We start from the raw sequence: 22587 nt of genomic DNA, 5'->3' as shown, positions 1-22587 counted from the left end.
CAAACCACCGCCGTGGTCACGAAACGCAGTTTTGTAACGCTATTTCGTTTCCTGACGCCATACGCACTTAGTTCCACCTCTATCCAACATACTGGACCGTGACGTCACCATTGGCACGCGGCAGGTGGTTGTTTCTACAACGCTTTTGTAGATGGCGCTACGAGTCTTAATGCGAGATGTGCTGTTTTCTAGTTGCTGCCACAGTGTGGTAGCAGACCCCACAAAATCTCGAAACGTTATGAGTAAGAGCTAACGCTCTTAAAAGGATATCCGGCTACAATCCACAAATATTGGTTTGGTCTGGTTTATGGGGATTAAACGTCCCAAAGCGACTCAGCCTATGATGGATGCCGCAAAGGAGGGCTCTGGATAATTAGGCCACCTGGGGCTCTGTAACGTGCACTGATATTGCACAGCACACGGGCCTCTAGAATTTCGCATCCATCGAGATACGACCGCCGCGGCCGCGGTCGAACCCGCGTTATTCGGGTCAATAGATCAGCACTGAGCCACCGTGGCGGCACAGCTATTGTCGCCACACAAAGTACCAGTAGCACCTAGAGAAGTCATTATTCGGTAAAAAAAAAATAAACTACGCCCGTGTGCTGTGCGATGTCAGTGCACGTTAAAGACGCACAGCTAGTCTAAATTATTCCGGGGCCCTCCACTACCGCCCCTCTTTCTTCCTTTCTTCTCTCAGTCTCTTTTTTATCCCTTCCCTTACGGCGCGGTTCAGGTGTCCGCCGAGATGTGAGACAGATTCTGCGTCATTTCCTTTCCCCAAAAACCAATTTCAAATTTTATAATGTGTGCAAAGGTATTACAGCTCTCGCTGTGGAAAAAAGTTGCTAACCCATCCACTAAACAGAAACAGAAATAATTTCGCAACTTTACAGCCAAAGCTATAATGGCTTTGTGAAAGCCGTTTAGCAAAAGCCACGCAGGGGGTACAATAGCAGGCGTGCAACGCGTTACATGCAACGTGTTAGGTGGACATCACCGCTACGTACCTCCGAGGGAGCCAGTTATGTGAATTACCTCTAAATACCAACGGAGGTTTTAGACTGCGAATAAGACAACACTGGGAACTAGGCTATTTGTTTCGTGCAAGCGGGCCGTGATGTCCGTGAAGTATGCTGGGATTGCGATCGAGCCGAAGACCGTAAGAGGAAGACCGAGTGTGTACATGAGTGTACAGGCGCCAAAACGGGCCTGTGAGACCGGGCATTCGGGCAGTCTTCCGTGAAACGTCAAAGTGGGCCTGCCGCTCCAGACCTCTCACCCGTTAATATCAATCAGCTTTCGCTGATTATGCGGTAAGTTGATAAGTTACATCTATTATTTTTTGTTGGAGATTTCTGTAAAAATATCTGGTGGGACCAGCATGTGTCGCACATATGTACTAGAGGCTCATTACAGAGTTGTACGTGTGACGTCCCCATATCAGTGAATTTTCGAAAAAATGACAGACGATGTAGCTTGGTTAGGCCAAACGAGACATAGGTGTGCTAGCACTAGTTATGCTTAGTTTGACTTGGGAGTCTTAAGTTCCACCTCAAGGGTGGGACGCGGTAGCCTTAACGGGTTAAGACCCATGTAAGGGAATGGGTCATTATCTACTTTCACAGATCGATGGGAGTCTTCATACCAGTCCTGGCGCAGTAGTGCCGCTGCGAAGCGATGCGCCACTTTCCCGCGATGGCAAGTGCTGTACCCTGTCGTGACTAATCATAATTTAACTTCCACCTGCCATGGCAGGCAGTTTGCTCACAATCCGGTGGGCAGGTTGTGCAAACATTACAAGGCCACTTGACTAGGGAGCATGGCTGCCAACTAGGCAGGTGGCACCTACTCACCCAGCTCTTCAAGCTCGTAGAGGGACCGGACAAACATTGGTGAAATCGGCATGTGAGGGCTCTAGTGCCAGCGACCTAAAATGAAAAACTAGAAGGCACATTTAACCTGTGTCTTAAGGGTATAACGTGATAGCGTTAATGGGTTCATGTGCATATATACCGAATTAGTCGTTCTTTACTTAACGTTGATAGAGTGCTGGAAGTCCTCAAACCACTCCTGGCGTGGTGGTGCAGTGGTTAAGCGATGCGTCACTGCCCGGGCAGGTGACACAGCCACCGGTGGGGCTTGTGAGACCCAGGTCGCTCTTCCGGAGCAACTTCTCGCGACCAATCATTATTTTAACTGCCGTCTGCAACGGTGCGCAGATTGCTCACAATCCGTTGTGCAGGTTTTTGTGGTGTAGCAACGTCACGTGACGTAGATGGTCCACCTAAGTTGCTTCTTTAGGTTTTCGTCGCTCACAGCTGTCCCGTCAGTTAACACCGTCTACGAGTATTTCGAGAGCAAATCTCGCTCCAGATTCTCTCACCTCACGGCGAAAGGCTAAACTGCTCTGATGGGAGTTTCGCCTTAACGCCGTGAGGTGCCGGCAGTCATGTGCTGAGCGTAACGCCCCGCAATTTTCGGTAAACTGATTACAACCGTTTTCCTAATTGGACAATTAAAATTTTAACCATAGCATGACTGACCACGTTGCGTGATTGCTCCCTTTTTACTTGGAGCTCGGGGGAGCATTTCCCACTTCTTTAGAGACTGGATTTAGAAGAACCACTCTAGCCAGGCATACTTGCATCAGGAAAACTTTAAAATCGCCGAGCTTTGTATTCCTTGGCCCTGGTGATATCATTTTGCTTTGCTTCTTGCATTTTGACTCACTAAAAGCGTTCGTCATGCGGTGTCGGCAACAAATTTCTTACCAAAAGCATAAATACCTGCACAGAAAATATAAAAAATTTTGTTGGCCGTTGCTGCTTGCAAAAAATAGCCTGCTCGGTTTTGTTTTTGTTTTAAACCCTTAAGCGCTACTAGGCAGACGTTTCCCCCTCTTCCTTCTGTGGATACACTGAAACTTCAGTCTACTGCATAGGGACTTTTTGTTGACATATTTTCGCAGTATTCTTTTTAGCTGCTGTTGGAATACCGTTCATGCCATATCGATTATTTTCGCAGCCATCCGCAACACATGGGTCTAACAACGGAGGATGTTATGCTGTGCACCAGTTCTCTTGGTCACGTGTACGCTTTGTTCGACTGCGTAAGCAAAGCCATCGTCCAGGGGGCCTCAACTGCCTTTCTCGAGAGTTCGAACATTGAAGTTCTTCTCGAGGCGCTGCAAAAGCACAAGGCAAGTGTCTATTGACCAGACTGGCTATTGATCAGACTATTAGACCAGACTATTGACCACGCCGTTCACACAGGTGACCGCACTGAGCACAGTTCCTTACGTGGCACAATGCCTCCTGGACCACCCGCAACGCAGCAGTTACAACCTTGGCCACCTGCGTTACGTCACAACAGCAACGAACTACATCAGCGAGGGCGTGGCAAAGAGGCTGTTTCAGGAGCTGCGCCTCAAAAGTTACATTCAGCGTATGTTTCACAGTTGCTTCCGAAAGAGATCTCATACGTTGGCAGATGAAATGAAAGTTCGCAGGTTCACACGGTTTGAATTCCGGGCACTGAACTTTGGGCGGGACATGCACTGACTTCGCACAGCACACTGGCGTTTTTTGTATTTCGGCTATCGACATACGGCCGTCGCGGCCGGAAGTTAATAGCCCGCGACCTTGAGATCAGCAACCGAACGCCAAACCCACACAGCCACCGGTAAGGCTTTCATGATCACTTCACGACATTGAATACTACGTATTCCATTCCGCAATTATAAGCATAACTAAGCCCTCTCAACACGACTGTCACTGATAATAATCACAGCTAGGTGAACTGGAACACTCATGTGGCCAGAAGAAAGTTGTTGGCAAGAATATAAAATCCTGCTGGCGTATGATTTCGCACAGACATCAAGCAATGTGCAGAAAATTTCGCGCCTTTCCTATCTCTCTTTAAACAAAGCTTGTTGGTTTGAAGCTATGGTACGTACCGAGCACAAATGATGACACACTATTTTACTTGGATTTAAATTTTTTCAAGGTCTTCATAAATAAAGGAGGGAATAGAGGGTGCTTAAAATGCGAGCGCAATCTGTTCCCACTTAACCGACAGACAGACAGAAAAACTTTATTGAGCAAATGAGTTTTAGACCCAGCTGGGCCACTGCGCGGTCCCGCACTGCATCAAGTAGGTCGTGCCGGGACAAGACGTCGGCAGCCCGAGTCACCGCAGCAAGCTGCGATGTCGGGTCTGCAGACATGAGCAGGACCTCCCAGTCCTCCCAGCTCGAGATGGCATGCTGTCCCCGCGGGGGAGGGTCAGCAGGGCAGCCGAAAAGGATATGGGAGAGTGTGGCGTGGGGGTCACCGCATAGGGAGCATTCAGGGGATGTGCCGCAATAGTGGGATAAAAGCTGAGGGGATGACAGAGAGCGGGTCTGGAGGAGCCTGAAGAGGATCTGTTGGGAGTGCGCAAGAGAGGGGTGGGGAGGAGGGTAAGTCCGACGGTCCAAACTGACGCTCATATACATGCAAACACACTGTTTTAACACTTCCAACGTTACACCATTTTGGTATGTAAAACACTGGCTGATTTTATTTTGTGATTTGAACACCAAAGCAGTGACGCTTGTCGACGGTTCAATCAGGAGCATTAGCGGTTTAGACTCAGTAAGGATGATGCTTTCAGCACACAAAGAAATGGAAGGCGATTTACTTTTGCGGAAAGGGAGGTTCCACATTACAGTTCACCACTGCTATTAAAGGATCTAGCGGGAGAACTGCTAACAGCAGCGTGAAGCGTCAACGAGCGTGAAACAAAGAGCGCACAGAAACGTCAAGTGCTGCGCGTAGCAAGCTACCTCTACCGGCTGCACCACCAAATGGTCAAATTAGGTACTAAGTTTCTAAAATGATTAATAAACAAGTCAACAGCAAAGAAACAGTAAGTAAACAGCATGTCACACTTTTATGATAAATTAAGCACTTACAGCTTGCAGAAAAATAATTTTCACTTCAAGCGGTTTTAAACCATGTTAACATAGACTGTAAATTGCATCGCCTTCGAGCGAGGCGGCACCAACCAGCAAGCTGCGGCGTGCAAGACGTGCGAGAGAATTCGCACGAGTGGTCTGCACCAACTGAGAAAAGACGGCGACGGAAGCATTCGCTGCGAATTCGGGAAGATGCGTTCGCAACATGAAACGAAGCCTGTGTCATCCACAGATGAACTCACACAAATGTGTCTCTTAACTGCTTGCAGTCTACGGACAGACCGAAATTGTCTTCATTGCGGGAGGACTCCGTGATGGCCCGCCCAGATTCACCTCTATCGGCCGTCTTGGAATGGGTCTTGAGGCCATGGTGAGAAATAGCCCTGTATACCCAGGCCACCTCAGCCAACCGTGAATGCAATTTTTTGAGGAGCTCTAATGCTTTCTTTTTTGAAACCAGGTTCATCAGTGGTCCTGCAGATTAAAGAGAAGCTAAAATGTAATACTAAATCAAGCTGCATAAATTAGTGACGCGTAATACAGAATATGTTATTTTATCAAAAGCAATGCTCTGACAGAGATGAAAATTTCCTAAAAGTAAACAACACCTGGCGGCACCACTTGTTAATTCCTACAACTTTGACTGGTGTCGTGATTTCTCCGCCGGGCACGATTGATTGATCGCTTTCTCGTACAGCGTTATTGAGACGGCAATGGGAAAGCAATGTCAGAGAACCGAACTCCTGTTATTGGCAGTGCGCCTGTAGCATTTTTTTTATGCATTATGCGAGTGGTTGGTGTCCATATGAGTACGCAAGACCCAAGATGCTCTGTTTCAGAAAATAATACGCACATGCTGCGTCGCACCGAAATAGTGTTCTGCCTGGAGATTTGCAGTCTTCTATTCTTTTTCTTTATTTTTTTTACGCGACAGCTAAGCGCCCGTTCAGCGAGGAAATCGCCGTAGTTGCTGGCGTTGGCATGTTCACAGAATCCCGATTTATCGAGAGGGCAGTGACGTCACACTATGAACATTATTAAAACTTGATTAAGTTGTGATTATGGGGTCGCAGCATTACTCAAATTTCCTTATGGTGTGTAAGCATGTAAAGTAAATAATTACACTGACAAGAAAATTGGGATATTTAGGAATCGCATCCGTACGCTTCGGCTGCAAGTCAAGCAAGACCTCTTGACAGTCGAGGCACGTTACTTGGATGGTAAAGTGGAGACCTTTTGTGTCTTGTGTTGTATCACGTGGTCTGGTATGCCTACTGATGTTTGGTTCGTTTTATGGTTTTATGCAGTTTATCGTCCTTAAGCGACTGAGGCTTTGTGGGACGGCGTAATGGACGACTCTGGATAATTCGACCCGCGGGGGTCGACATCGCACAGTACATGGGCCTCTAACTGTTCGACTGATGTGCTGATTTGTGCCAATGAGTGTGTTATAAAGAGAGCGGTACTAATTAACAAAGAAAGTCGCACATCAACATTAGCGCCTCGCGTCATACCCTTAAAGGGACCATGAAAGGACAGTTACTCAGGTTAGGAAAGCGCATGAGCGAGCGATCATCACTCGTCACCGCACGGAAAAAATAATTAATCTAGCTTCATTAACACTGAAAAGATATCAGCGATGAAAAAATGTGCTTCTCATTGCCGCCCTCAACTCATACACGCTGTCTCATCTGAAAAAATATCAAGAAAACAGGTCGGGACTGCAGCCCTCCCTGTCCCATCATGCCCCATCCCGCAAACGCCATCTGGGCACGGGCCCAATAAGAAGGCTGGCACAAATTTCGCACTAACGTCCTCGTGGTAGAGGCGGCCAGCCGATTCAATTCAATTCAATAAAGGTGCTTGAATTGAATGAACTGCGCGGCCGAGAACGCGCGATGAGGTGTTACCCTAATCGGTTGCAAGCTACTGCGAGCAGCAATTTTTAATATTTCTTGTAAATTGTAGAGTGTACGCAGAACTTTATATTTGGCTCGAATATTCTAAAAGACTACCTGTACAGACCTGTTGCACTAGAATATCACCACCAAAATAATTTCAGGGTCTCTTTAAGACCAAGACGCAATCAAATGTTACCGCTGCTACGCCGACTTAGAAAAAGCTGCACTTCACCGCCAATCTCTGTTTAGAGGCAGCACCAACTCATATCAAGGAAGAACGTTTTATTAAAATTAAAAGTGCAAATAACGCCCTCAGCATGACCAGGAACGTAAAGACCAACGATAAGCCCCCGTAATCTTCTCCGAGATAACAAGGAATAAACAAAAACGAATATGCAACCGGCAGCGAAACGAAATATTCTTAAAGGGACCGACAACTGACCAAACATGTCATAAGATAATGGCGGGAATGAAAAGATCTTGGCTCATATTTTAAGAACCTATAGCGCAGAAGTATCGAAAAAAAATATAATTCGGTATGCTATTAAAAATTGCACAAAAAAAGTAAAGTGCCATCTTGCACTGAAATATTGCCATTATCGAAGTATCCCATCCCGTGACCACATAACTTTAAATGAAATATTGCCATTATCGAAGTATCCCTTCCCGTGACCACATAACTTTAAAATGATACTGATTTGTTTGAGTGCACAGTTGTTTTTCGTTCAGGAGTGTTTTTCATATTTTGTTATAGTTTACGGTCCCTCCGATTCGCAGCCGCCGCGGTGGCTGAGTGGTTATGGCGCTCGGCTGCTGACGCGAAAGACACGGGTTCGATCCTGTCCGTGGCGGTCGAATTTCGATGGAGGCGAATTTCTAGAGGCCCGTGTGCTGTGCGATGTCAGTGCACGTTAAAGAACCCCAGGTGGTCGAAATTTCCGGAGCCCTTCACTACGGCGTCTCTCATAGCCTGAGTCGCTTTGGGACGTTAAACCCTTATAAATCAAACCAAACCTCCGATTCGCCCTTTTGATGAAGACAACAACGCCATTCGCATCGCATCGCCGATGATGTGTTTTAGCTTTCGCCACTAGATGGCGCCATATCGTTCTGCATTTCCTGGATGCAGCGATAATTACGGTCAACCAAAACTTGTCGGCAAGGCGCATGTCAGTGTGCCGTAACAGCTTCTGTTCCGGAAACTCAAATGTCCACTTCTCTATAACAAAACTCTCTAATTACTATCTGGCGGGAGAGAGCTATATTAGTTTCAGACAGTTTCACTGATAATTCTTAATAGATATAGGCGGGCACGTCACTTCTGTCGTCGTGTAATCGCCATCCCGTCCGCTGATCATGGTTTCCATCATATGGGTGCATAAAAATAGGCGCATTCACTGATCGGAAAATTATCGCCAAAAATCTTCTACAGCGTTTCTAACAAACCTGTAGGAGAATCGAACACCTCAGCAAGTTTTCCTTGTACAAAAAAAAACGGTGCTTAAAACTCAGTTGTTGGTCCGTTTAAATATTGCGCAAAAAGTGTCCGAATTTCCCGCCCGCGACGAACGGACAAGCATGGCGTACGCTTCTCGTGCCTCGGTGTATGTTTAGAAATAATCTCAGGTTCTTTTCGGAATTACCAGGACAGTACAAAATGCTCTCGGAACGGGTATATACACAAGAGCATTAAAACTTTCGTATTCGGTCGCACTTGCTTTCGCCCATTACTTCTAAGGAACGCGTGAGACGCGGGATGAGAGAAATGGACTGACGCCGAAAGGTTGTCCTTTTTCTCCTGGCAGCTTTTATTTCACGCGTAATACTTGTCCAGACCTAGAAGTTTTTGTACCCGCACAAGAGGTGCAGGTTCTACACTATAGTAGGATGCAATTTACGAGGTCGGAAGTTGGTAACACCGCGCACGGTCCGCAGCGTCATGTACGTATTACTCCGGCGGCCAGTGACCAGAGTAAACAAAACAGTTTTTAAACTTTGATTGTGTCAAACGAGCCAGAGGCATCGAAATTCTTGAGCTTATAATATTTTTATCGTGCTTAACTTCTTTTTCGGGCAACAAGAAAAACATGTACAACGGTCTATTTTTGTCAGGGAGGAATCCTCTTCGGCGGTCCTGAATGTGGACGGAACTTCACTGCAAACTTGAGTTGTATCTGACTATTGCATTTTTTAATTATGTTTTTTTGTTTAACCACCACTGACGTGCACGAAATCTCCACTGAGTTGGGTCGACGGAAAACAGGTTGGACAGCAAATCACTTGAATTGCTGTGCGATGTCCCTCACTGAAAGCGGAAACGAGAGTGCATCCAAACAATCACTGTGCACTGGTTCGTCGATCGTAACGACGTTATTGTCCCATAGTCACGCTTGACGACAAACAAAACACTGCAGAAGTAAGCGTCCGCGTCCACCGAGCATATTGCACTGCTTTCACTTGACTTGGAAATAGGCGTGTACGCGGAATTTCTCCGCTTGCTTCAGATGCTATGGACATGTTTGTTGCCGAACACACATACCTGTTGACGCTCTCATGGCACAGTGCAAGTTAAAGATCCCCAGGTGGTCGAAATTAACCGGAGACCTCTACTACGGAACCTCTTCTTTCCTTTCTTCTTAGACTCCCTCATTTATCCTTTCCCTTACCGGCGCGGTTCGGGTGTGGATCCACCGACGCAGTAACCACGAGCTAGTGCGTCATTTCCTGTCCTAAGAACCAATTTACCCATTTTAACCCTCATGTGCACGGGACACTGATTCATTGATGGCCAAACCAACACTGCCAGTGGATTATGACTGACTACGATAAACATTGAACATGAGAGCGTAGAAGCATCCTACGGAATGCAACCTGTGACACAGCCTGAGAACTACCAGCTGCCGTCGCTGCCATCTCGACACAACGACATTATTTCACCGTGACTCAGGCTCGGTATGCTCGCTCTGGTTGGCCGGAGAGCTCTGAGGAAGACGAGTATTAAAATGACGCAGCTGTCATCTAGCGACACTTTTCCGCTCATAAATACCTTTGTCATTGTTTTCGATGAATAATCTATCCAAATTGCTCAGTTTGTTTTTTTCTCTTTAGTTCCCCTCTGACTTTGTTCAATTAATTCTGTGCTCGCCACTCCCTTATGCGTTGCGGCTATTCAAACTGTTCGGCGCATAACTGTTCTTGGTTTACTCAAAGCGTCGCTGCTTAGACTACATTTACCATCTCTGGCATGTATGCGACTTCATACCTATACTTAATCCCGTAGGTGGTGGACACCGAGACAAGAGAACCGCTCGGCCCAAGGCAGCAAGGAGAACTTGTGCTGAGAGGTCCCGGCCTTATGCGAGGCTACTGGGGACGGCTGATTGAGAGTGTCACCGACGCAGGAGGCTGGTACAGAACAGGTGACGTCATGATGCTGATGACTGCGTTTCTGTTAGAGCTGATGGTCTGCGCCCCCTGTACACCATCCACAAAGCCCATCGAACCGTTTTTGAGTAAAGATTACTTCATTTGGAGCTCCCAGCTAAGCGCGAAATAATTTCGTAAATTCGCTCTTAGGAGATGGCAAAGGATATGCTCAGACGACAGTTCGTCTTTATAACGTTAATGTTTTTAGCGACCGTATATCGTGGACTTCACCGACGTATTCGCGGCATCGAAATCTTCACTCAGTTTCGGGTGGCGTCCAGTGCATGGCACTGCGCGGCACTCACTGATTTTCAGTCAGTTCAGTCAGGGCAAGGAATAAAGCAGAGAAACGTTGGCAGATTAGAATTCCGTATCCAGAGTTAGAACACAAACTAGAAAGAGCAGAATGCCATGAGCTGAGCATGATTTGAAGCGCGGAGAGCAAAAGAATAAATTATGGTTTGAATAATGCCTGAGGAAGCTGGATGTAAACAGACGAACAGTTAAAGTATTTATGTACTTGTACAGAAAGAGTGTTAATTGACTCATATTAACAGAGAAAGAGTAGAAAACTTAACATTAAGTATGCATGAAACTAGAAGTAGGAAAAAGTTTTAAACCAGAGCTTTAAATTGCAGGAGTTGAGCACTGCATTATATAAAAAAGCAGACCCTGTACATGTATAAATAATAGAAAAGCCAAGTCAGCGAGGAATCGCTCTACAACACTTGGAGAGGCTGAACACTGCTTTTTGAGACCAGTTTAGATTGACTTATAACGCGAAGCAACAATACCAAATTTAACCAAGATGATGACACGTGTACTGTACGTGGTAAATATACAGAAACAACCGAGCATATTTTGCTGGAATGTGGCAGCATCCGTCCAGATGTTCACGCAGCACAGTCGCTATCCCCTCAGCCCTAGGTTTTGGATATAGCGAATGGAGTGGGAATATCTGTGGTAGACATTAGTAAAAAAAATTCATGGACACCTCAATCGCACTTCCATCTACGTGGCGGTTTTGAGAGAGAGACGTGTGATTTCTGTCGCTATTAGATTGGTGCTAAACCTAAAGCAACCAGATAAGCTTACGAATTTAATTTCGTATGTCATCATCATCATCATCAGCCCTACTACACCCACTGCAGGGCAAAGGCCTCTCCCATGTCTCTCCAATTAACCCTATCCTTTGCCAGCTGCGGCCAACTGAGGGCAAGCGCGTGCCACGCTTTTAGGGGCAAATGTTCTGGGTAGAGGTGCTAGTGCTAATTCCATACTATTGCTGGAGGCCTTCCACACGCACAAAAAGGCGGAATAGTGCATCAGCGATGCTTCAATATTTTTGTGCTCTGCCGAGCGAGAATTTATGGAAAAGTGTACAAAAAGGAGCTTAAAAGCTCCCTCCTTCCACGTTTCACTGGTTGTTGTTGCTTGATGGATTTGTCCATGTCTTGTTCATATCAGAATAATTCCTTGTTACTTGTTGTTCGCTCTGCGAGGCAGTGAAAGTAGATAAGCCAGTGTGACCTATGACAATAGCATGTTAATGGCTGGCGCCGCTCCGTTGTGAAGCGAAAAACAAACCCGTTACTAGCGGTCTTGTTTGTTGTTCGTCCTGTCTCTGTGGTCTTCCTAACAACGCTGCATCTAATTTTCAAAAAACAAATGCAGGCTAAATGGCTAAACCAAAGCTATAACAGCTTTCCCTGATGGTGCACTAAACCAGTAAACTTGGCTCTACAAATTTCTTCAAAGTTGTTTTAATGTAAAACAGTGGAATGTTTCGAGTGTGGGTCTACGTTCATTATTATTGCGCAAATTAATAGCAGGAGTAGTCCGTGTGGTCTGGCAGCGTCTAAAATTGAGCTGCTTCTGTATACCCAATCAGCTGGTTTTGTTCTAGCGGATGTAGCACGCATGGCCTTTATGTCCCCTAGGTGGTGTGATTTAGGTGATTGGGAAAAATATTTTCACGCGCAACGCTTACTCTCGTCCCCAACTGTACACGGTAAAATTGGCGAAGATGGACAATCAAAACAGAATCATGCTAGCTTTGCACGGCAACCGCGCGAGAACAATTTTTCTTTTTTAGCGACACAGGTGAAGAAACTCACATTAGCACTGTTTTCTTCACTTGTGTAGCTAAAAAGACAACCGCTTTGCTGGCGTTATTTTCCTTCATTATGTATTAAGGCCAACTGGCCACTGAAAAAAAGTTTTGAACTATTTCATGACACAAACGGGAAGAGCAGTCGAATACACCGCTTGCTTTCTTAGTGCCGACAGTGTACGTTCGCTTTTTTGAGCACATTCGAAATAACAGACCCACATCGAGGCCCACATCCCATCCGACGTGACTAGTGTCGTGCAAAACTCACTTCGCGCTCAATTACGCGTTATCCCTTTCACTCATCAGCTTGACATTGAAATGATCGACGAGTTTTTCTCTTTCTAGCGAGTTCGCTTTGCTAAAATATACCTGTTAAGCTGGCAGATCTTTCACGCCGAACTGCAAGCATCAGACTGCCACGCGCCAGCGAATCAGTGCGAGCGCTGTGGACGCGCACGAGAATGCTGCCATGTAAACATTAAGCCCGGTCACACCGGAAAGCCGTGGACGCATTGCCACCACGTCGCCCAATCCATGCGTGAAAGACCAGGCCTGTAGTCGATAGTACACTCGGTTACCTAACGCTGCCGGTGGCATCACGCCTATGTAGGAGGCATGTTTATTTATTTATTTTTTATAGATACTGCGATCTAGTACAGATCGTAGCAGGGTGGGAAAAAACAAACAAAATACAAGCATATAATTTAAACACTCAAATTCATAACATTTGCAGGCACTTTTCAAACATCACTAAAGAATTATGATTAACAGTCTCGCTATTAAATTTATTCCATTCAGTAATTGTCCTCGGAAAAAAAAGAATATTTAAAGCAGTTATTTCGTGCCTTCAAAGGGGCTATTGTCAGTGCATGCCTTTGTCTCGTGTTATAACCTGAGGAGTAAGCAAAATAATTAGAAGTATTAACTTTATAATGACCTTTTACGAGCTGGAAAAAAAACATTAATCGACAAACACGATTGCGCTCCACAGCTGGGGGTAACCGACTTCGCCTCACGAGCTCACTTACAGATGCACGGCCATATGAGTTAAAAATAAATCTAACTACTTTATGCCGTATTCGCTCTAAGTTATGAATGTTTGTTACCGTGAAAGGGTCCCAGATGATTACAGCATATTCTAGTAACGGACGGATGAGGGAAATGTATGCCAATAGACGGACACTAGGTGTGTATGACTTTAATGAGCGCCTCAAGAAAAGGAGTTTCCGCATTGAAATTCCAACGAGAGCGTGTGTTTTTTGACCACGAAAGATTGTAATCAATCCATGTGCCCAAATATTTATACTCTGTCACCTCTAATAATGATATGTTGTTAGTACCGTGCACAAAATGAAGAGGTATTTTCTTGTGTGTAATTTTCATAAATGCAGTTTTTTCAAAAATAATGCACATCTGCCATTTGTTGCACCATGCAACCACCCTCGCTAGGTCATTATTTAGACGTACCTGGTCAGCAACTGAAGACTGAAGAATTCGACGAATCTTAGGCACATGGTCACACTTTATTGCAGAATAACTTGGAGAAGCAGAGAGCATTTTTATTTTGAAAAACAAAAAAAAACCTTTTGCCTTCTTATGATAATAAAACTAGCAAACAAGGCAGTTATGTTGCCCGGTTATACGAAATACATGTGGTGTTTACCGAAATGGCCAACTTGAATCCTTGTCGTGTTATACTGCTTTTTTTATATATATCACCGCTTGAAAATTAATTACTTCGCGAAATTCGCGAAATTGCGAACACGCAGGCGTTCAAGAAGAAAAAGAAAGGCGATGATAAGAACGCCACATTTCTAAACATGTACTGCACAAGCGCGAAAGGTACCTCAGAGAAAAATTCTCCTACATCCCAAGCGGAAAATAATTGGTCCCATCCAATTGGTCCCAACAAATGTGCTTACCTTGGCTGGTGAGGTGCTTCGCTAGGTGCTCGTACCTCAGCTTGTTTTGCTTGCTCCAGACCGCAATTTTCTTGTCGCTATTTCCATTTTACACCCGTTACACCCGTCTTTCTTTTTCCCCCGTGCAAGTCAGCCAACCGGAACACCCTTCTGGCTAACCTCCCTGCCTTTCCGCTACCTCTGCTCTCTGTCCCTCTGCGCTAGTTCCTGCAGTTTTTAGTTTAGTAAATATGACCAGACATAAAACAAAGCGCAGGAGGACACCAGTCAAGGTATACTTGAGATTTTTGACAACGAAATATGTACTACATATGCCTGTGTTCACTTTGGTTGTATGCCGAACCACTTTTTAGGCACAGACATAGCTTGCGCGAACCTGCACGCTGTTTTGGCTAGTAATTCTTATTCTCTAGTTCCTACATCAAATAAAGCTGTTCTTGCAGTAGTATTCGAGCACGATAATTCAATATGATAAGTTTACACGCCAACTTTTCTTCTCTTCTGTCACCAGGAGTAGATGAAGAAGAATTGAAGAAAAGAAATATAAAATTAATATTCCTAGCATTATTTAATTACTGTCTTGGTTACCAGTCAGGGATGGAATAACGGGCCTGCTGGAACGCTGATTCGCCGCTTTCAGCTTAGTAATCCACCTCCGCAGGTGACGAGTGCTATTTCGACGAAGAAGGATGGCTGTACCTAGTGCAGCGAATGAGCGAGTTCATCTTCTATCGAAGTACGAAGATACCGCCGGCCTACATCGAAGCCGCCCTTGTTCAGTGCCCCGCGGTGAAAGATTGCGCGGTCGTGGGACTGCCGCACCCGGAAGATGGGCAGTTACCGCACGCAGTGATTGTGCCCAAGCCCGAAAGTAGACACCTCGGCCCGGAGCACTACCTACGATTTGTCGAAGGTGGGTGCGAAAAGCTTGCCGTCCTCAATATTTCCTCTCACAGTTGAAGGGCGTTATTTTAAACGCTTCATACAAAATGAATCTTGCTTTCTTTCTTCACTTAAATCGGTGTGTAGAAGAAAATGTTAACGCTCGCAAAATGCTCTGGCCAATCGCCTTCCCTTTTTGTGAGAACGCACTGACACCTAAACGTGAAGGAAGTGAAAATTAACACAGAAGGAAACCACGTTCCGTGCAATATATGCGCACAAGTCGTTAAAGCTATCGAGACTGAAAACTGCAGACTGATAACCTCTGCACAGTTGCTCGTTGAGTAGCACATCACCTCGCTTGAAATTCCGGGCTGCGTTTTGTTTGGTTTGGCCTAGTTTTGTTTGGTTTGGTTTATGAGGCTAAACATCCCACAGTAACATGGGATAAGAGGGATTCCCTAGAGAAGTACTCCGGGTTAATTTATATGACCTGAAGTTCATTAGCGTGCACCGACATCATGCTGCAGTGTGCTCGAGCGCCTTTCATTTCGCCTCCATCTAAACGCAGCCGCCGCGGCCGGGATCGAACCAGCGTCCTCGGGCTCAGCAGCCTAGCGCGCTAACCACTGAGTCACTGCGGCTCTTTAAAATTCAGGACTCATACTGTTACCCTATTGGGCCTCTGATTTTTCTGACATATAAGCTAAACGCTCAAGCAAAACCACCAATATTGCTTAAACCCTTAGCGACCGTCTAATATTTAGCCAATATTCTGGATTCATTTAAAATTCGATAATTTTGTTGAACTTCAGCATAATCGCTTTTCAACCCTCGTTGTATTGCGCGGCACTTCCGCGGGGTCCATTTTATGATCTTTTGATATTATTTAACCCTCTAGAAAAGAAGGGCGCGCTTACAAGCGTCACTGCGAAAAAAAAAATAATTTGAGAATTGCACCTCAGTTTGAGGCATGTCGTTGTACGAAGTGCAGGAATATCATTGCACGTGTGGCATTGCGCTTGCCGCTACACTTTGCACCAGAAAAAACTGTTCGAGGGGAAAAGCGGAGGTTCAGATGATATCTGGCTGCGGCCCTTTTTGTATTAAATTGCCTGAATGTGCCTCCATTTTATGCGCTAGCGAGGCATCAAACGACTTCTTCCACAAGGTTCTCTCATCTTCAGGTAAAAAGTGTCACTATCCATTCGAACTTAAGATCGAGCTACAAGTGGCCCCAGCTAAACAAGGACCTATCTAGGAAAGCTGTTTTTAGGTTGTGCTGGTATGTAATTCACCACAAGTTAAACCATCCCAAGCTAAGCCATCACGATTGCCGCCGTAGACAGGACGAAATACGGAGAAAGAGACTTTATTAGCACAGCTGCCGAGTGCGGAAGCACATGTTTCACCACTAAAGTCGCCAGTATGCCCACAGCGTCAGTCAGCCACGAAATCTTTTTTCGTGCGAGATGCACTGATATATGTTGTGTTCTGTTAAAGCGGATGCTGCAGGTTTGAGTTACTTGCCAACAGAACACGAATCGAAGCACACCGGAGTGATTCGGTCGAACTATAGGCGCCGTACTGAGGAGTAATTCTGAGCGTTGCTTGTTGGGCGAGTTGGTGATCCGTAATAATAGAGCCGCTCGTAACAAAACAGGACAACAGGAGGAACACAGAACGACACAAGCGCTAATTGTCAACTGTTTATTTCTTGTCGTTGCTACATATAAATACCTGAACCACAGCATGAAATGGGAAAGAGCGATGTGTAAATAGTAGGTTAAAAAACATGAATACAATGTTAATGAGAGCCAATCGGGCCACCTAAGCCAGCACTGTCGCTACTGCAAGATCCAGTCTAAGAAAAGGAACCGTCCAAAGCCGTGTATGCCGCTTTTTTAAAGGAGCCAAATTATCAAACGCATGTCAGAGAGATTATTGAGGCTCGTAATAATTCACGTGCAGGCAACAAGTGTGTGAGTGTGGCATCACTGGCACTATCAGCAAAAGAGATCGCTTTTCTAAATCGATGGCAACCAGCGAAAGGCTGAGTTGTATAGCTTGTGTCAGCTGACCTGATCGCTCTTTCCCACTTCATGCTGTGGTTCATGTATTTATATGTTGCAACGGCAAGAAATAAACAGTTCACAGTCAGCGCTCGTGTTGTTCTCTGTTCCTCCTTTTTTACTGTTTTGTTATGCGCTGCTCTATTGTTAATTCTGAGCTTTATCGATCTTAGTGTGATATAAAAAGACGAGCAGCAAACTATTCAAAGACTGGAGTCGTCCTTGCGGTGCGCAATTCTTTGCGTTTTTCTCGCTTTTGAAGCGAAAAGCTTCACTACGCTAGTCAACACCGCGCTTCACGCGAGCCGTCGTATGGTGGAGCACGAGTGGCGTACAGCGCAGGTGGCCGCCACCGACTCTTTCTCTCTCTCTCTCGGTCCCTAGTGATTAGTGCGCATGCGCCACCAGTAGCACTGAGCCACAGGTCTTCCTCCGCTCTCTTTCTTATTTCCCTCTCTCCTTTATCCCTTCCTTTACGGCACGGATCGGGTGTCCACCGAGATATGTGAGACGGATACTGTTTTATTCCCTTTCATCAAAAACCAGACAAAACAAGTGAGCTGACGGCGTTCATAGAGTCCTTTGGCGTTGACAACTTTGCAAGGGACGTTCATTTTCACGGAAGGAAAGGCGCAAACCGGCTCCGTGGCTCAGTGGAGACATCAATCTCGCTTCCATATACGTGGCTTGGTCTTCAACTGCAAAAACCTGTTTTGATTGCGTTCCGCACATTGGATAGGCAGCGCGCCCTCGCTACCACCATAGGAGGTGGCATGCAGCGCTAATGCATTCTGGCTACATCTCGCTCTCTCACCACCGCCACATATACCAAAACACGAATGAGGCGTCCGCCTATCCAGGGAGCCAGTTATGCGCCTTTCCTTTCCTCAAAGCCATCGCCGTCTAGAACATTGTCAACGCCAAACCCAATGAACACTGTCAACGCCGACATCTTTCGCTTTGTATATCCTGGATTAGCCGAGCTAATCTACATAATTTTTTTCGGCTCTAATGTACGTGGAAGGATAGAGAAATTGAAATTGAAAGTGAGATTGGTTTTAGGAAAGTAATAATAATAATAATTGGCTTTGGGGGGAAAGGAAATATCGCGGTATCTGTCTCATATATCGTTGGACACCTGAACCGTGCCGTAGGGGAAGGGATAAAGGACGGAGTGAAAGAAAAGAAGAAAGAAGTACCGTAGTGAAGGGCTCTGGAGTAATTTCGACCACCTGGGGATCTTTAACGTGCACTGACATCGCACAGCACACGAGCGCCTTAGCGTTTTTCCTCCATAAATACGCAGCCGCCGCGGTCGGGTTCGAACCCGAAATGGCGCAGTAACTGTCTCACTTGTCTCGGTGAACACCCAAACCGCGCCGTAAGTAAGGGATAAAGGAGGGAGTGAACGAAGAACGGTGGAGGGCTCCGGAAAAATTTCGACCATCTGGAGATATTTAACGTGCACTGACATCGCATAGCACACGGGCGCCTTTTTGCGTTTCGCCTCTATCGAAACGCGGCCGCCACGGTCGGGTTCGATCCCGGGTACTCCGGCTCAGTAGACGAGGGCCCTAACCACTGAGCAGCCGCGGCGGGTTAGAAGGATAGAGCGCGCGTAGCCTTCTGTGGAAGTCCCTGGTGATTGACTGACTAGCTTTTCCTGTCCAGCAAAAGGTGCTAAAATCATACATATATAGGTTCCTGATTTTACTGGCATTAAAGGCGTGTTCATCTTTCTTTCTCTCTCTTTTTTTCTTTTTCATGTTTCATTTTGCCATGCCGCAGCAAGCGTTCCCAAAGAGCTTCGACTTCAAGGAGGTGTCACACTCGTCGACGAGATTCCACGAAACAAGCTCGGCAAGTTGGTGCGGTGTGATCTTCTCGAGTGGGTGCTCGAGCGACGAGCCAACAGCAACTTGAAGTGAAAGCTTGGCAGCGTGCAAGGGGTGCTCCTTTTGGATTAATTGGTCCTAAATTCACCTCTCGGAAACCATGTTGCATGAAAAATACACTGTTACTATATGCTTCTCGTAATACAAGAGCACCGAAGTTTCGGCCGGTTGGTATTGATTCATCTTGAAAAAACGTAGCAGCATGTGTGTCTATTTCGTCCTCGTTTTTTCGTGCTGCTACGTTTTTTCAAGAGGTTCTCGTAATAGATTTCTAAAAAAATAATACAGCTAACTGCTTTAAAATGGAAACAAATTCTTCACAGGCGCTACACGTCTTCGTCTGGGGAGTACAAAAATTTATCATGATGTGTGGAACATAACACGCCAGCAGAACGAGTCCTGGGTATAATCTGCCTGCAACTTGAGGACTTTCGATTGATTGTTTCATTGATTTATTTATGGGGTTAACGTCCTAAAACGACTTATGCTATGAGGGACGCCGTAGTAGAGGTCTCCGGAAATTTCGACCACCTGGGGATTTTTAACGTCCCGGGTTCGAACCCGACCGCGGCGGCTGCGTTTTTATGGAGGAAAAACGCTAAGGCGCCCGTGTGCTGTGCGATGTCAGTGCACGTTAAAGATCCCCAGGTGGTCGAAATTATCCCGGAGCCCTCCACTACGGCACCTCTTTCTTCCTTTCTTCTTTCACTCCCTCCTTTCCTCTTCCCTTATGGCGCGGTTCAGGTGTCCAACGATATATGAGACAGATACTGCGTCATTTCCTTTCCCCAAAAAACCAATTATTATTATTAATTATATTATTATTATTATTATTAACGCGCACTGACATCGCACAGCACACGACCCTCAAGAAATTTTCCTCCATCGTAATTTGATCGCCGCGGCCGGGATCGAACCCGCCTCTTTCGGGTCAGCAGCCGAGTGCCATAAGCACTGAGCCACAGCTGCGGCTGCTTGAGGATTATCGCTGAATCACAAATGGTTAATGTGGTTATGTTGGCAATAGCCGAGATGAAGATGCTCTGATTACGTTAACGCCACTAAAATAAGGCATTGATGTCTCCCATGCTCCCTTTATATAATGCCCCAACTTAAGGCCTTTATGAGGGAGTAAATTTTGATGATCATTAATGCGCAAGCACTTTGCGTTTTATTGACTGAAGAAATCCTGCCCGATTCACAACATTATAAGTTTTACCAGCAAACTCGAATCACATGAGGAGCACTTATCTTACAAGCGCCCTGGATTTTTATGCCTCCTATATCTTTTTCAATTCTATCACGGCGCCGACCTGGCACCTATCCGGTTAAACCCACCATGCGGCGGGAGCGGCGGCCAAATAGCAAGGTTAGACCCCTCCTAGCACTGATCCTAACCTATTATAGGTAACTGCAACAAAAAAAGCACTTCGTAGAGTATTTTCTCTATAATAAAAATGGTGTTGTGTTGCGTTATAAATTATTTAGCGTAGCAGTGAGGTATGTACGAATATCTCGCAGCAAAGTAGAAAAATACGGCATATGCATGTTCGCGTTTCATTTCAGCCTGGCTGTACACTTCCTTCTCTTGTCTTGTCCCTTGCGGCTGCCTGCAAAAATTGTCTATGGAAGATAGTTTCTTGTAAAAAAAGCTGCATGTAAACAATGTGGTTTGTGTAATAATGAACATATATGTTTTCACAAAATATATGTGCTTAACATAGCTGTGCAAATAAATTCGTTGTTATGAAACAAGAAGCCTTTATATATAAATTGCTGAGTTTTACTATAACTATTTTCTGCTTTTTTTCGGAACCGTATGCAGCGAGAGACCACAGGGCACTACCATAAGGTTTGGACCCCCCAATGGAGATGTCTGTGCGCGTCTATAGTCTGTAGACTCACGAAGGCTGTCTCTGCTCTACTGCTTTATCAATCAGCAACAGATTCTGCGCGAGCACTCGGACGGCTGAGGAATCACTGGTATATGCTCTCACGCCTTGAATACTGTGAAGAGGAAGCGTAGAAATCAGGGAACACGAAAAGGGAAAAGAAATAGTCACGGCAGAATCAAGCCATCACAGTCGGCAGTATATATGGTTGCGGCGAATGCATAAATTAACAGTATAAATGTAAAGTATAAATACAATTTCCTAAAATAAATGTAAAACCTTGATGCGTTAAGAAGTTGTCCTGATCTCTTCGTGGTGCCTATTTTTCTGTAGACCGTGGTGTACACGGAACACTGAGCTAAGTGAGTGCGCATCCGGACAATTGTGCAGAGTGTATATGCACGACACTCAAGCCCTGTTTGACGCCTAATAATAGGCCGCTTGCTGAGAAGGTCTGCTTCAGCTCACCTTCGGAGGGCTTTATAGAGCACTATGCAAAAATACAACTTATTTTTTTCTGCAATGTGGCTGAAGCCAAAGGAAAACTGAGAAACGTGTGAACAGCGAAATGCTGCCGCAGTTCGAACTCTTCGCCCTTAGGAAAGGGAATAAAGACGTCAGGCACCTAAAATGCACGACGTCGATCACATAAATCCCTGATTTTAATTCCTGGCTAGCTTAAAGAGCGAGGCACGGGTATATAGGGGCAGTATAGTGATAGTTATAGGAACAATAGCGAGTGCTGCGGCAGCACACAGTGCCGCAAACTGGCGAGAATGGCTCGCCGGGGATTATTTCCTACGCTCGGTCCTAAGTGACTGACGAAGGCCCAGACTGGATGTGACCAAGATATACCCGAAGTGTAAATTACACGTTTTTTTAAAGAGCTAATGAAAAGAACAGTTTGCAAAGCATTTGTAATTGAATTTCACATTTAGTATTTAGAAGAACCAGTCGCTCAAACTTGCAAGACGTAATTGCGAAAAGCTTGCGCAGGATTCTCTGCCGAAGTATCTTCGAAATGGCCTGTGCATAGTCTCTCGTGGTTTTTATCGAGATCTAAATATCATTATAAGTAGCGAAGCAACCGTAACTGAATGTTTTATCTGTCTAGTGTAACGAAGAGCACGAGCACACTCATCTCTTTCAGGCTGGTTGTAGGTAAGTTAACTATTTGCCTAAGTATCAGGACAAAAGTTTTGTTGCCTAGCAATATGAATATGAATAATGGTGGGGGAAAAGATGACTAAACCAGTGAAGGTGTAGTACTGGGGCGAACACGCCTACATAGAACGCTCGAGCCGCCCGCATCGAAGCGGACGAATTGAGAATTTTGAGCAGGTACACTGTTTGAAGACAATGCTTGCACTCGAGTGAAGTAGCCTAAGCATTCGAGGAATAAAAGGCCAAGCATCGATCTCCTGCGAGCGCAGTTGGGCTAATGTTTCACTTAATTGGTTTCGCAGCACATCACCTATAAGCACTCTATATATAAGCCTCCTCATGCTTGTACTTCAACCACAT

General features: G+C 45.6%; 1 protein-coding gene across 1 annotated transcript in view; it reads left to right on the top strand.

The window, feature by feature from the left end:
• LOC144136347 (uncharacterized) overlaps positions 1-21954 on the top strand; it is a 31556-nt gene extending 9602 nt beyond the window's left edge. The window contains exons 6-11 of the mRNA XM_077668605.1: positions 3028-3202; positions 3276-3447; positions 5230-5330; positions 10142-10280; positions 14984-15235; positions 19065-21954. Coding sequence (XP_077524731.1) covers positions 3028-3202; positions 3276-3447; positions 5230-5330; positions 10142-10280; positions 14984-15235; positions 19065-19204 — 979 coding nt within the window. The 3' untranslated portion in view covers positions 19205-21954. The remainder of the gene's footprint in view (positions 1-3027; positions 3203-3275; positions 3448-5229; positions 5331-10141; positions 10281-14983; positions 15236-19064) is intronic.
• Positions 21955-22587: the final 633 nt, after the last annotated feature.

This window comes from Amblyomma americanum, chromosome 6 (genome assembly GCF_052857255.1).
Source record: "Amblyomma americanum isolate KBUSLIRL-KWMA chromosome 6, ASM5285725v1, whole genome shotgun sequence".
NCBI classification, from domain to species: Eukaryota; Metazoa; Arthropoda; class Arachnida; order Ixodida; family Ixodidae; genus Amblyomma; species Amblyomma americanum.
Note: the sequence above shows the minus strand (reverse complement) of the source record. Positions and strands in the feature narration are given on the sequence as shown.